The sequence below is a fragment of the Vombatus ursinus genome, unplaced genomic scaffold (genome assembly GCF_900497805.2).
Source record: "Vombatus ursinus unplaced genomic scaffold, bare-nosed wombat genome assembly UNPS02005286.1, whole genome shotgun sequence".
Taxonomy (NCBI): domain Eukaryota; kingdom Metazoa; phylum Chordata; class Mammalia; order Diprotodontia; family Vombatidae; genus Vombatus; species Vombatus ursinus.
Window position 1 is genome coordinate 17,411,217 of NW_020945064.1, and position 15,378 is coordinate 17,426,594.

The 15,378-nt window shown below is 39.2% G+C and overlaps 1 protein-coding gene across 2 annotated transcripts in view; it reads right to left on the reverse strand.

The window, feature by feature from the left end:
• The window catches only part of LOC114032431 (carboxylesterase 3-like), a 40,099-nt gene that overhangs the window by 9,669 nt on the left and 15,052 nt on the right, over positions 1–15,378 (reverse strand). For both annotated transcript variants that reach the window (XM_027847729.1, XM_027847728.1), the window contains exons 8-11: positions 14,395–14,496; positions 13,092–13,229; positions 2,765–2,845; positions 961–1,108 (exon numbers count right to left, since the gene is read on the reverse strand). In XM_027847729.1, the coding sequence (XP_027703530.1) occupies positions 961–1,108; positions 2,765–2,845; positions 13,092–13,229; positions 14,395–14,496 (469 nt within the window). The remainder of the gene's footprint in view (positions 1–960; positions 1,109–2,764; positions 2,846–13,091; positions 13,230–14,394; positions 14,497–15,378) is intronic.

Sequence of the window (15,378 nt, forward strand, 5' to 3'; positions counted from 1 at the left end):
AATGATTGACGATAATCCCTACTCAAAAAGAGCTCACATTCTGAAGGAGGAGACAGCAAGAATACAGTGAACAAATATAGATAAATGCAAAGGAGATAACTATAAGGTGCTTCAAGGAGGGGGCATTGATGGGATCAGGAAGGCTTCAGTAGAAGGTGGTGTCTAAGCAATGTCATGAAGGAAGAGAGGATTCTGTGAGACAGAGGTGAGGAGGGAATGCATTCCAGGCATGGGGGAGAGCAAATCAGTGCAAAGGTCCAAAAGTGGGAAATGACGTATTATGTGTGAGGAATAGAAATAAACAGAAATAGGAATTTGTTTGGATGGAGTTTGAGTGGATTGCAGAGTAATCTCTAGTGAAGAAGGAGAGATCCATTGCAGTAAGGGCTTTCATAGCTTAACAGAAGAATTTATCCTTGACCCTAGAGGAAATGAGGAACCACTTGAGTTGATGATGTAGGAGAGGGGCATGGTCAGATCTATGCTTAAAAAAAATCACTTTGGCAGGAATGTGGAGAATGGATTGGAGGGGTGAGAAGCTTGAGGTAGGAAGAAGAATTAGGAGGTTATTACAGGTAAAAGGAGCTTGAATTAGAGTGATGACTGTCTGTAGAGGTTTTGGGTGAGAGAAATGTTATAAAGGTAGAAACAGCATTATTGGCAACTGATGATATATGTGGGGTGAGGGAGAATGATGTCAAGGATGACTTTAAGATTCCAAATTGAGGAGACTGGAATAATGATGGTGTCTTTGATAGAAATAAAGTTAAGCATTCCTTAGATCCTCAGACCTTCACGAGCTTGCTCCATGATTCCAAGGAAGTCACTATCCTGCTTGGGCCTCGGTCTGAGAATAAAGACTCTCTCCCACCCTGCTCTGATTGTTTTGACTCTTGGGTTCCTGGAGTCTGGTTTGGAGCAGTTTGAAGCCATAAGCTTCGAGCCTCGAGAATGGCTCACCTCTGTGTTTCTTTGATATCCTCAGAGCTGGAAAAATGATGACCTTGTCTCCAAATATATCCAGAGTTGCATCCCGAATGGCAACTGGGTCTGTCTGGTTACCCATGTACTCCTCTGCTATGAGATGGATCAGCTCAGAAGGGATGCCCTGGGATAAACAGAGAAGAAAACTTAGGAGACTCCTCAAGACTCAATGGCAGAGCCAGAATCTTATCCTTTAGCCTAAGCCTGGGACAATGGCAAGAACACTGGGCTTGGGATCAGAAGAGACAATCTAGCTGTTCAAGGCAGCTATGGGGCTCAGTGAATAGAGTGCTGGCCTTGGAGTCAAGAAGATCTGAATAAAAATCCAGCCTTAAACACTTAGTAGTTGTGTGGCCCTGGGCAAGATATTTAACCCCTCTATGCCTCAGTTTCCTCATTTATAAAATGGGAATAATAATAGCACATGCTTCCTAATGTTGTACAAAATGAGATATAATTTGTAAAGCACTTTGCAAATCTTAACTCATTATATAAATGCTAGGCAGCTAGGTGGCTCAATGTAATCCAGAATCCTAGAATCAGGAAGACATGAGTTCAAATCTAGCCTCAGACACTTACTAGCTATGTGACCCTGGGCAAGTCACTTAACCCTGTGCTGCAAAATGAGCTGGAGAAGGAAATGGCAAACCGCTTTAGCATCTTTGCCAAGAAAACCCCAAATGGGGTCACAGAGAGTTGGACACAACTGAAACAATAATTGATCAACAGCAATTATTATTATTATGTTTGGGTTGTAGCACTAACTTGGTGTAGTGGGTAGAATGTTAGACATGGAATCAGGAATCCCTTAGTTCAGATTCTGAGACATATTAGCTGTGTGACTCTGGGCATATTCCTTGCCTCTCTAAACCTCCGTTTTATTATGGAATCTCAGGCAAATTATTTTATTGGGCTTCAGGTTCACTTAGTTCTCAAGGAAGGGGTTGTGCTATGGGATCTCTTAAGGTCTAATCTGCCATTGTTGTTTATGTCCTAAGGCCCCTTCCAGATCTTGTATTTTGTTTGGTTTTGCTTTTGTCTGGACCTGTGATTTCATTGGTGTGGGAGCCTTCCAGTGGGGAAAATCCTTTTCCTGATGCAAACCAGTAACTTCTGAGATTCATAGTTTGAGAGAGTTGTCTGGGGGCACTGAGAAGTTATGTGACTTACCTAGGGTCAGTTTGTGTCAAAGACAGGACTGGAATCCAGCCTTCCCTTGTTCTAATGTTCCACATTGCTTCCAGTATTATCTGTTTCAACATTCCAATGTTCTAAAATGTCTTCCAATTCTGACATCCTGTGTTCTAATGCTCCATTCCAGCTCTGATACTCTTAGCTATAATATTCTAATATTTTAAGATTTCTTTCCACTCCGATATTCTATATTCTAAGGTCCCTCATCCTTGTAACAGTTCAGGGGCTAGATAACGTAAGTATTATTACCCCCATTTTACAGATGATGAAATGGAAGCTGTGATAGGTTTGAGTAAGTTCACCAATGTCACATAGGTAGCTGGTGGCAGACAGAGTGAACCAAGGTCTTCTGGTTCAGTCCTCTTTCCAAAACATCCAGGTCTCACCTAAGGGGTGGTCTGTGAACTCTGATCACCTACGTGCCAAAGTCATTTCTTTATCTAGTGGCCCTCTGGCCTTCTGGATGCTTCTATCTCTGGGGCCCATACTGTCCAGTGGGAGTAAATAAACCAGACTATAGGGTATGGTACCATGAAGGGAAAATCAAGCTGAGGAAGCAGAAGGAAAGACCCAAGTGTTTTCTCACCAGAACAGCACTTTTGTTCTTCAGCAAGGTGAGTGCCAATTCTTTTTTTATTCCATCTTCCAGATTTTGGGGTATCCATGCCTGGTGGAGGAAAGTAAATCCTTGGTCAAAAGATTATGTTTCTCAGTCCTCTATGAAGCCCCAACCAATAGAAAAACATGAAAAAAGTTGCATGAAATAGTGAAAAGTGAAATGAGCAGAACCAAGAGAACATTGTATACAGTAACAGTAATATTGTTTTGAGAACACCTTTGAATGACTAAGTCATCTTGAGTATTATAAATTTGTGTATTTAATTATTAATTAAAATCTACTACAAAAGACCTATGAAAGAAGATGCTATTCACATCTAGAGAAAGAACAGATAAATAGAAGTAGGTAGAGTGTGATTTGCATATATACATATTTATGTATAATGGGAGCCTTCTCTAGGGCAGGGTGGGGAGGGAGGGAGAAAAAAAGTGCACCGCAGAGAACAAAAGAAAACTTAGAAGGAAGCACAGAAAAACAGGATAGTTTTGAAAATAACATGTAGTCTTTATTACACAATTTTTCAAAAATAGGAAACAGCGAGAAAAGGAAATTTACGGTTTTATATTGAATCCTCTTTTTATGTTGTGCTGTGTACAAGAAAATAATCTTTCTTTTATCTTTAAGTTCAAAATGAATAAATAAAAATTAATGGGGGAAAAATATGTAAGGGGAAAAAAAGAAGCCCCAACTAAGACTGATTAGCTGGGACCCACACCTGTCATCTACCCTCATCCCCAAGAGGACATCCAGTATCCTCAATGTATTGACTCAACTTCCTCACTCCTGGGCAACAAGATGGGCACATCACTTTCTTGATACTGTTTCCCCAGAGGGACTGAGGAGGAATAATCCAAAAAATTCCCTACTTTGAACTATCATAGACTTTAGAGCTAAAAGGGAACTTAGAGGAAACTTAGTCTAACAGTTCCTAACTTGTAGGTCATAAACCCCTAAATGCTATAGAATTATTGTGAAGAATCCGTGAATCCACATTTTCTCTCAAAGTTGAAAATCAGCATTACCATAATGGCGTTAAATGACTCACCACAATAAATACATATTTTTGGCCTCAATCTCTTCACTTGTAAATTGAGAGTTGGACAAGATAAACCTTTTTTTTTTTAAGGCAATTGGGGTTAAGTGACTTGCCCAGGGTCACACAGCTAGTAAATGTTAAGTGTTTGGTCTGAGGCCAGATTTGAACTCAGGTCCTCCTGACTTCAGGGCTGGCACTCTATCCACTGTGCCACCTAGCTGCTCCAAGAAAAACCCCTATAACTCTAGAGCTATGGTTCAAGGAAATTATACCTTGCCCAGCCTGAAAAATTGTCCTTGTGCAATATGTGTACAGCTTTTCCAAATAATAATAACTGTAGCAATGATATTTAACATCTATATAAGTGCCTACTATGTGCAAGGCACCGCGCTAAGAGCTTTACAATTATCTCATTTGAGTTCCATGTAGAGAAATGCTCTTGTGATTAATAAAATTCAATCTAATTTGAAAGTGTTACTGAGGGAAAGCTGTATTTGGAAGTTATAAGTATATAAAAACAAAAGATCTCAACGAATTATTTTAAACTTCAAAGAGTAGCATCCAGAATAGTTGTTTGATGTCATGTGTTTTATTCATTAATGGATACTAGTTGTATAACCGCCTTGATGTCAAGGGTCCTCATAGTTCCCTCGAGTTAAGGAGTGAGTGACTCCTTTTACTGAAAGGGAAAATAAAACCTGGGGGAGATGAAGGGACTTTTCTCAGGGTCACACAATTGATAAGAGGCAGAGGCAGAGGCAGGATTCAAACTCAGGGGTTGAATGTCACATTCCATGCTTTTGTTTCTGTATGTGATACTGTCTGGGTGAATATAAATCTAGAAAGTATTTAGAAAGGTTAAATAATGGATAAGTAAAATAGAAAAACAAACAATAAAATATGATTGTGAGGATCAAATCAAATGAGTTAATATAATTGCAAACCTAATATAATAGCACTACATAAATGTTTGCTGCTACTAATTAAGTCATGCTAAAAGGTACCTTTGACAATGAAAGAATATCAATATGAAATGTCTTCATAGCAATGGCATAACGACTAAACTTATAAAAGTTTTCTGAGCTATGGGAAGAATACAGGAAACCTTGACTCAGCATATGGAGAGAAATGAAAAGGTAAATAGGAGATATACTTATTTTTCCTTTGAGGAAAACAAAACAAAAGCCCAGACTCCAAATCCCAGAAGTCCATTCAGGTCCAGAATACATTTGGTTAGTTGTCTTTCATTCTCAAAGAGGACCAAAATGGCATCACTATGTTAGAGCCAAGTTGCAGTGTGTCTGACCGTGGCTGATCAGACCACTACGAGCTTGGAATGCTCTGCTGCAGGTCGGGCACAAATAGTCCGTGTGAACATTTGGGGTGGATTCTCTAAATCTGTGAATCCCGCATTTCTTTTTAGCTACTTCAATTCTGCTTTGCTCATAGAGCATAGTGCCTTCTTTGGTGCGAGTACACCATGCTGGGTGGTCCTTTGCCCAATCACCTCCAGGTCCAGAGTAGACTTACCCCCTTTAGGGAGGGCATTAACAAAAGTATAAGCATGGAAAATTACGCCCCCCCCCAAATGTGATAGTTCTCACCATACACTTCGCTCGAATCCACCTTTCCTCACTGTGGTGTGTAGGTGACTTCTTTTTTTCACTGTTTTCCAGCATGTTTCCATCCCCAACCCTTCTCAGAATTCTTTTATATGTTGTCTTCCTTCACTGGAATGTAAGCTTCTTGAGAGCAGAGATTGTCTTACCTTTTGCTTTATTTATATATCCAGCTCTTATCAGAGAGCATGGCACATAGTAAGTGTATATATACAAGTATATAAATGCCTTGCCTTGCCTTGGCAATGCCACCCAAATTATTTTTATAAATTTAATAATACATCTTTTTAAAAAACAATGGGATGTTTCATAGAATGGAGTAAAATAATATAATTTACATTAATTTATATGAAAGAGGGCAAGAACATTAAGGGAAATTTTTTTAAAGGAAGAAAGGGGACTCTGTCAGATCTCAAATTATACTATAAAGCAGTAATTATCAAACTATTTTGTACTGGATTAAAAAAAATAGATCAATGAAGTAAGTTAGATAACCTAGAACAGGAACTAAATGCATCACAATAGACTACTATTTGGTAAATCCAAGATCATAAAATACTGGGGAAGAAACTTATAATTTAATTTTTTTAAAAAAATGGTTGAGAAATTGGGCACCAATATGGTGGAAAATGGAGTTATCATCACCATCACCAGCAAACATTTATTAAGTACCTACTATGTGCCTGAGGTTATTCAGTCATCAAGTTGCAGAGCTTGGATGGGAATCCAGTTTATTCCCACGTACAGGAAATGAGACCGTCTTTGTGCCCCTGGCATGGGGCAAAAAGCATGGATTGAACTGGGAGTCAAAAGACGGGTACCTGAGTATCAACTCTGCCACTAACTTACTATTGTGGGAATGCAGTGAACCATGCTAACTCTATCTTGTGACTCACTTCTGGAGCTAGCTCAGTTCCCTTTCTATTCAATTATGAATCTAGTCTAATTTCCATCTTGTGAGAAAACTTTATTGTATTGTTTGACCCAGCCCCACATGGCTGGGCTACCTCTACCTGCTGCTTAGAGACCCCTAACCAAGGACCTAGGTTATGCTGACCAGAAACCTAGAAGGATACAAAGATTGATGCAAGTTTTCTCACAACTATTTATCTCAGGCACACATGACTTGTCTGAAAACTAGTCCCCTACTGGTCAATCAATTAAAGTTTCCATGTTCCTTTGATTCTTACAAACACTTGAGAGTGGGACATCTCTTTTCCTGATTTCAGGGAATTGCATCTGTTCCTTCTCCCCCTCCCGATTTAGAAAATCCCTAATCTTTCCTTTTGTTAGAAATCAGATTACCTAATTTTCTATTCTGGCTAATTGTTTTCTTTTAGCTAACTGGTCTTTTTTTTTGTTTGTTTTGATTAATTGTTTTTAATGCATATAAAAATCTACCTCCCCCTGTATTTGAGGGTCTAGTACCAAAGCTGAGGAGATCTGGTCTCAATTTGTTATGCAATTGGCATGCATTTCTCAATAAATCAATATGCTTGGAATCTCAAATCTGTTTCCTCTATCATTTTATCTTTTACCCACCACAGAAACCAGTTAAGAGCTTACAAATTCATGGTTTCTAATTTTTTTTGGTGATCTTGCTTCTAATTTACCTAAACAATTTATTCTGTTATATAAATTGTCAGCCTTCCCAAAAGACATTTCTAGTCAGTTTCCCCTCCCATCATTGTGAATATCTATCCCTATTATCTATAAGAGGGTTTGTGTCCAGGTGATGGTGGGGGTGGGCTAGTGGTTCTTCCTCACAGACCCCTCTTTGGTTTAAATCACTCTTCCTATTCCTTAATTAAATTTCACTCATTTTTAAAGTTGCTGCCTGATTTAGGCAAGCTCTTTTCTTTTCATAGTCAGGACAGGCTTAAGTACCAGGTAAATTTAAACTGCAAAGTACAGACTCTTTTTTTTCTTCACTCTGAGATTAATTTCAAAGTTGCTTTCCTTCATTAAACTAAAACAAGGTCTACCAATCTTTAGGGGGAGAAATTATTTAAGTGTTATTTATACCCAAAACTTTTACAAAATTTAATTCTTATTTTTCCTTAAAACAAATTCTTCAGAATGGTACCCCCCAAACTCACTAAGGTATTATAGCATATGTTAAGCTTCTGCTAAGTGTCTTGTCAGATAGGACAAAGAGAAGGGGGTGAGTTCCTGGAATTAACCAAAGTCCTAAGAGTTCTCTCCTGTAATCTTAAAATAATCAATCATCAAATTCCTTAATCTCCAAACTTCAAAATCTACTAAGATGTTTTTAGCAGTTCTGCAAGCTAGGAAAAAGTTTTCTTTCTTTGGTTATCTGACTTTATCTCTGTAATCCCAACATGGCTGCAGCTGAAATGACAGAGAAAAAGTATCTTGCAGGGTTTTTTTCCCCTTTATTTTTAACCTAATCTCTCACTGAAAGTCTAAAGTAGGCATTAATCCTGCTTACTGGGGCAGAGAGTTCTTCTGGGAGAACTGCTTCAAGTATGAAACTTCATTAATCTCCCCCAGCACTGTGAAAAAAAAATATAGCAAGTTTCTCCAATAAAGGCCTCATCTCTCAGTTATGTAGAGAACTGAGTCAAATTTATAAAAATAAGAGCCATTCTCCAACTGAGAAATGGTCAAAGGATGTGATCAGGCAGTTTTCAGATGAAGAAAGCAAAGCTATATTTAGTCAACCCTACTAAATCACAATTGATTAGAGAAATGAAAATTAAAACAATTCTGAGGTACCACCTCACATTTATCAGATTGGCTCACATGACAGAAAAGGAAAATGACAAATGTTAGAGGGAATGTGGGAAAATTGGGACTCGAATGTACTGTTAGTGGAGTTGTGAACTGATTCAGCCGTTCTGGAGGGCAATTTGGAACTATGCCCAAAGGGCTATAAAACTGTGCATACCCTTTTACCCAGCAGTAGATCTAATAGTTCTATGTCCCAAGAGATTTTTTTTAATGGGGAGAAGACATATATATAAATATTTTTAGCAGCTCTTTTTGTGGTGGCAAAGAATTGGAAATTGAGGGGATACCCATCAATTGGGGAATGGCTGAACAAGTTGTGGTATGTGATTAAGATAGAATACAATTGTGCTATAAGAAATGATGAGCAGGATCCTTTCAGAAAAACCTGGGAAGACTTGTATGAACTGATACAAAGCGAAGTGACCAGAACCAGGAGAACATTGTATGCAGTAGCAACACTATTGTACAATGATCAACTGTGAATGACTTACCTATTTGATCAATATAAAGATCTAAGACAATTCTGAAGGACCTGTGATGAAAAATGCTATCCACTTCCAGAGAAAGAACTGATGGAATCTGAATGCAGATGAAAGCATACCGGTTTTTTACTTTATTTTTCTTGTTTGTTTGTTTTGGTCTTTTTTTTTACAACATGACTAATGTGGAAATATGTTTTGTATGAATGCACATGTATAACCTGTATCAAATTGCTTGCCTTCTCAATGTTGGGGGAGAGGCAGGGAGGGAAGGACAGAATTTGGAACTCGAAATTACAAAGCACGAAGATTAAAAATCGTTTTATGTGTAATAGGGAAAAAATAAAATACACTTTCAAAATATTCCTCAGCATTCTTAACTCTTTGGCTGCAGCTTTTTAGCAGTTTTTCCGGCTGGCTGCAATTTCCCCTTAGAAATCTTTCATGGTTGCAGAATCTATACATAACACTAAACACAAACACAAGACAAACACCTATTTGATAGCTGTAATTTTTTCAATTTGCAATAATGAAAAGAGCTGAATTAGGGCCAAAAGTGAATTCCTGGCTGAATCTCTTGCAGATTTGTGCTACATTTCACATAATTCAATTACTCACTGTTTAGTTATTCCCATAGCTATTGGGAGCATCCCCTGGTTCCAAGCTACCAAAAATCTATCCGGGGGAACCCAAAAACCCTTCCCTACTCATGGGGGAAAATTTAGGCTTAATCTAAATTAAATCTTTAACCTAACTTTCCCCATCCCCAGGAGAAAACTTAATCCAAAATTTAAACTTAATCCTTACCATAGCTTGGAAGAAATGGGGATGGAGATCAGGAGCCCAACCCCCAAAGTAGTCTTCCATGAAAAATTCTCTCAGTGAAAAATTAACCAGAGAACTCTACAGAGCTTTTCTGAAAGGCTGGTAAGGTTGGAGTCTTGACTTGACCTAGCATGGCTTGCCAAAACTATGATGGGTTAAAGATGAAATGACTGAGGAAATAGGTTTGAGCTTCTGAGCATATCGATTTATTGAGCAATGCATGCCAATTGCATAACAAATTGGGAGCACATGTCCTCAGCTTTGGCACTGGACCCCCAAAGACAGGGGGAGACAGATTTTTTTATGCATTAAAACTAATTAATCAAATAAGATCAGTTAGTTGAAAGAAAACCACCAGCTTACAAAATTAAGTAATCTGATTTCTAATTGAAGGAAAGATTAAGGACTTTCCAAATTGGGAGGGGGAGAGGGAATAAATGCAATTCCCCAAAATAAAAAAAGAGATGTCCCACTCTTCCCAAGTATCTGTAAATGATCAAAGGAACATGGAAACAATAATTGATTGACCAGTATAGGGCCAGTTTTCAGATAAGACATATGGGTTGCTTGAGATGTATAATTGTGAGAAAACATCTTGCATCAATCTTTGGATCTTTCTGGGTTTCTGGTCAGAATAATCTAGGTCCTTAGTTAAGGGTCTCTAAACAGCAGAGAGAGGGGGTCCAGCTTCCCAGCCATTCAGGGCTGGGTTCAAACAATGCAATAAAGTTTTCTCACCATTCCCTCAATTGAATAAAGTTTGCTCACAAGACAGAAGTTGGACTAGACCCACAACTGAATAGAAAGGGAACTGACTAGCTCCAGAATTTAGTCAAAAATTGGAGTCCATATGGTTCCCTCAATTCCCACACTATATATCCTTGAGCAAATCACTTTCCTGTCTTACTCTTTATTCCCATGTGAAATGGGGAATATGGAGTAAGAGAAAGGTTAGAGTAGACTAGGTGATCTTAAAGGTTTCTTTCCACTGCTATCAAGCTTGGATTCTATGATTCTAGGCCAATGGTGGTAAGTGGGAAGCAGTGGTGTGCTGGTAAACATTTAATAATCAGCTCTCCAAAAGCAGGACATACTTTCCAATCACTTAATCAATAACTTTTAAGTTTAATCTGCATCATTAACATTTTTCTCCATCACTTTCTTAAGTCTAAACAGTCAACGAAGCGATATATCAAGCCTCCAGATTTGTAAAATTTACTGATTTCTGAGGCATAAATGCTCACGCTGAAAATAGAATATTTGGCTCTTTTTCCAATCTGGCTATCTTAAGCAGACTCCAGCTCAATCTTAGCCAGCATGCAAGAGCCTTGTGAATTTTGAGAATGAGTCTCCATCTCCTTCTTGGGAGACCCAGGTCCTGGCTGAACTTGACCAGTTTGAGGGGTAAATTGTTAGCATTATATCACTGAAAAAGCATTGTTTTAGGAAGCATAAGAACTGGTTCAAATCTTTTATTTACTAGCTGTGTAATTGGGGTAGGTCACAACTTCTCTGGCCCTCAGTTTTGTATTCTATCAAATAATGGAGTTGGACTAGATAACTTTTCAGGTCCCTTTCAGCTCTAAATCCTAGACTCCTAGGATCTTGGAACTCAGGGAAGCACTGATGGTCCAGAACAACCTTGCATTCCCAACAATGGTCATAAAGTCTATGCAAACTTGAAAGCATTATGTAAACATTAGCTGCTGTTATTGCTATTTCTATCAGAAACAAAAAAAAATTCTGAGACTGGAGAGCTCAATTCTCTGCTCTCAGCAGCTTTCTGAGACCCTTAAGTTTTGGTGGGGGTGGGTGGTTGTTCGGGGCCCACGATGGTGGAGTCAAGGTACAGTTTGTCCAACTGTGGCTGATCAGATGAATATGAGCTCTGAAGGCTCTACCTCAGGTAGGGCGCAAATAGTCCATATGAACATTTGAAATGGAGATGGTGTGGAAACATCGCTAAATTTGCATATTTTGTTTCTTTTGAGCTACTGCAATTCTGCTTTGCTCATACAGCACAGTGCCTTCTTTGATGCAGGCACGCTATGGTGGGCTGTCCTATGCCAGCATCTCCCATGTCTCACAACCGATTCCAAGTTCTTCAGAGAGACCTTGAGAATGTCATTATATCCCTTCTTCTGACCACCAGGTGAGTGCCTACCTTGTGTGAGTGCTTAATAAAATAATCTTTTAGGCAGACATATGTTTGGCATTCAAACAACATGGCTAGTCCATCACAGTTGTACTTTCTGCAGTAGAGTTTGAATGCTTCACAGTTTAGCTTGAGAAAGGACCTCATTGGCTGGTACCTTATCTTGACAGGTGATCTTCAGAATCTTCCTAAGACAATTCAAATGCAAGCGATTCAGTTTCCTGGCATGGCACTGGTATGCTATCCAGGTATCACAGGCATCCAACAATGAAGTCAGCACAAAGGCCTTTAGTTTGGTAGACAGCCTAAAACCTCTTTACTTCCACACTTACTTCAGAACCTCTTAAACACTGAGCTATTTCTGACAAGGCATGAGTCAACCTCATTATCTATGTGTACATCCCTGGAAAGTACACAGCTGAAGTAAGTGAACTTATCCGCAGCATTCAAAATTTCTCCATTTATTGTAACCAACAGTTCCATGTATGGATGGTGTGGTACTGACTGGTGGAGAAGCTGTATTTTCTTGGTGTTAATTATTACACCAAAATTAGCACAAGCAGCAGAGAATGAAGCATCTCACCTTCGAAGTTGTATTGAGTGCACCATCATCTTTGAACAAAAAATCATGCACCAACTCTCCCTCCACTTTAGTCTTAGCTTGTAGCCTTTTCAAGTTAAATAATTTACTGTCAGTGAGGTAGCTGACCTTAAAGCTGGTTTTGTCCTTGTTGAAAGTTTCTGACAATAGTGCTGAAAACATCATGCTAAAAAACATGGGAGCAAGTGCACAGCTTTACTTCATTCCACTGATGACTGGGAAAGCGAAAGACCATCAGTCATTATCCAGAACCTGGGCAAGCATGCTGTCATGAAACTTACACACAATACTGATTAACTTCCCTGAGCAACCAAATTTTGACATAATTTTCCATAAGTCCTCATGACTGACAGTATCAAAGGCTTTGATCAGATTGATGAATGTTGAGTACAGACCTCTGTTCTGCTCCTGGCATTCCTGCCAGGGTTGTTGGGCAGCAAATACCATATCGACTGTTCTTTGGCCCTTTCTGAAACCACACTGACTTTCAGGAAGATGACCATCTTCCAGATGAAGGATCAGTTTATTATGGAGGACTCTGGCAAGAATCCTGCCAGCAATGACTAAGACAGAGAACCCCCTGTTATTGTCAGAGGACAATCTATTTTCCTTTACCTTTATAAAGGAGATGGACAATGGAGGCATCCTTGAACTCCTGAGGGATAACCTCTTCTTCCCATATAACCCAGAAAATTTCCGTTTTAAAGTGGATGCCAATATGCATTGGTAGAGAAAGGTTCCCCATCTGAGAATTCCTGATACCAATGAAATCATGGGTCCAGTCTCCATCCCCACTCCCCTGCCAAGGCACTGAAATAATCTTACCGAAAGTACCAAGTGCCCAAACTCATGATTGGTGACTCCAAACAAATAGGGGATCCTTGGGAATTCTTTCTCCAAGAGGAGCTTTTCTGGGAACTTTGGTAAGAAAACACCATCAACAGTTGCTGGGATCAATGGTAGCTACAAGAGAAGAAGAAAACACTTTTTTGGAGGGTTATTCTTTCATTTTGGATTTACCCATATAAGACCAGGAGTCAGGAAATTAGGGCTTTCATCTCACTTCTATTTTTAACTTGCTGTCTGACCTTGGAAAAGTCATTTCCCTTCTTTGGGCTCAAGTCTTCTCATCTATGAAATGAGATTGGGTTTGACTAGGTCCCTCCCAGCCCTGATTTTTTCATGTTCAAAAGCCTCTTCCAGCTTTATCATTCCATGATCTGTGTTCAAACATTCTGTATTCAAGGTCTGGGACAAATTTCATGTTTTTGTTTCTAAGATGCCTTCAATCTTTGCCACTCTATGACCTGTGCTTTGAAGTTCCTTCCTTGTCCAGAATTCTCTTTGATGACTAGAAATAGTGTCCTGATCTCAGGTATATTTCTGCCTGGTATCTACATCTGGTCCTCATGCTCAGAGAGCTGAAGGGAGCTATTTGGAGAAGGGCCTGCCATTATTCAAGGGCCCAGTTTCTTGGGTCTTTGACAAACAGAGGACCATGTTTACTAAGAAAGTTTCCCCAACTTTCTCCAGACTTTTCACTTTCCTGGTCTCCTCTAGGAAAACAATTCTATCTTCTCTACCTCTCTGTTTCTCCTTTCACATTTTTTTCCTCAATCCCTAGCATCTGTTTACTCTCCTGCTTCAAGCTCAAATGTTGGAAGGCAAAGGGAGGTTCTACTTAACCCAGTATCTATGCCAGACTTCGCCCTTGATTTAGGAATTCACCATCAAATATTGAAGAAGGGCATGGAGTGAGTATTCAGTTGGGTTGGTTCTGTGAACCCACATCCTTTTTTGGCCAAGCCCAGGGTTTGCCAGGGCAGATAACTCAGGCTCAGAGAGCTGTAGTTTTGGCAACTTGAACTCAAGGAACACCTTCTCTTCAGGTGGCTAATTTAATTTGTTCCAGAGTCATCTCTTATGTTTAGTCTAGAACCCAGTGATCTCTGTGGATCAAAGTCCTGGATGGAATCAGGGAAAAATCTCTCCTTGATTTTTTAGAGACAATGGGAAGGAAGGGAGAGGTCTTGATCTTTCTGGCAGGAGAATAGGCATTTCCGAATTCAACCTAGTGCCATCCATCAGTTATACCAGAACTACTTATTTCCAGAAGAAGCCAACTCACAGATGAGAATTTCCTGGTGAATATCATGTTCTCTGTATTCCGTAAACACTGGATCAAAACAGCTGAGCTAGAACCTTCACAGCCATGGAAGCGAGCAATGTCCTGGTGATTTTAAAGGAACAGACATTTATAAGTATCAAAAGAAAAGACTAAGGAGATTTCTGTTTCCCAATGAAAAGATTTAGGAGGCAAGTTCTTCCATCCCATTCTCCATTTTCTGCCCCCCCCACCTCAAAGTCTAGATCAAGTTTTCTTCAGGTCATTAGCCATTGGTTAAAGCTTTCTAAAGATCATCACACAATTGAGCAGAACCAGGAGTAAATTGTACACAGTAACAGCAACATTATGCAATATGTTAGTTATGTCCACTATGATAGACTTAGCTCTTCTCAATTATGCAATGATCTAAGACTAATCCAAGGGACGAGTGATGGAAAATGCTGACCACATCCAGAGAAAGAACTATGGAGTGTGACTGCAGATCAAAGCATACTATTTTCACTTTTTTTCCCTTTCTCATGGTTTTTCCCTTTTGTTCTGTTTCTTCCTTCACAACACGACTATTTTGGAAATATGTTTAACATGATTGTACATGTATAACCTGTATCAGATTGCTGTCTTGGGGAGGGGTGAGGGGAGGGAGGGAGGGTGAAAAATTTGGAGCTCAAAATCTTACAAAGATGAATGTTGAAAACTATCTTTACATGTAATTAGAAAAAAATACTGTCAAGTTTTCTATTCTTTTTTGCTTTTTGGTGAGGCAGTTGGGGTTAAGTGACTTGCCCAGGATCACACAGATACTAAGTGTCAAGTGTCCGAGGTCAAATTTGAACTTAGATCCTCCTGACTCCAGGGCTGGTACTCTATCCACTGTGTAGCTGCCCTTTAAGTTTTTTTTTTTAAAAGAAAAAATAAGAAAAAAAGATCATCACACAATCAGACAAGTTTTTTGAAATTTTGGGGCCAAATTTTCTAAGGAATGTT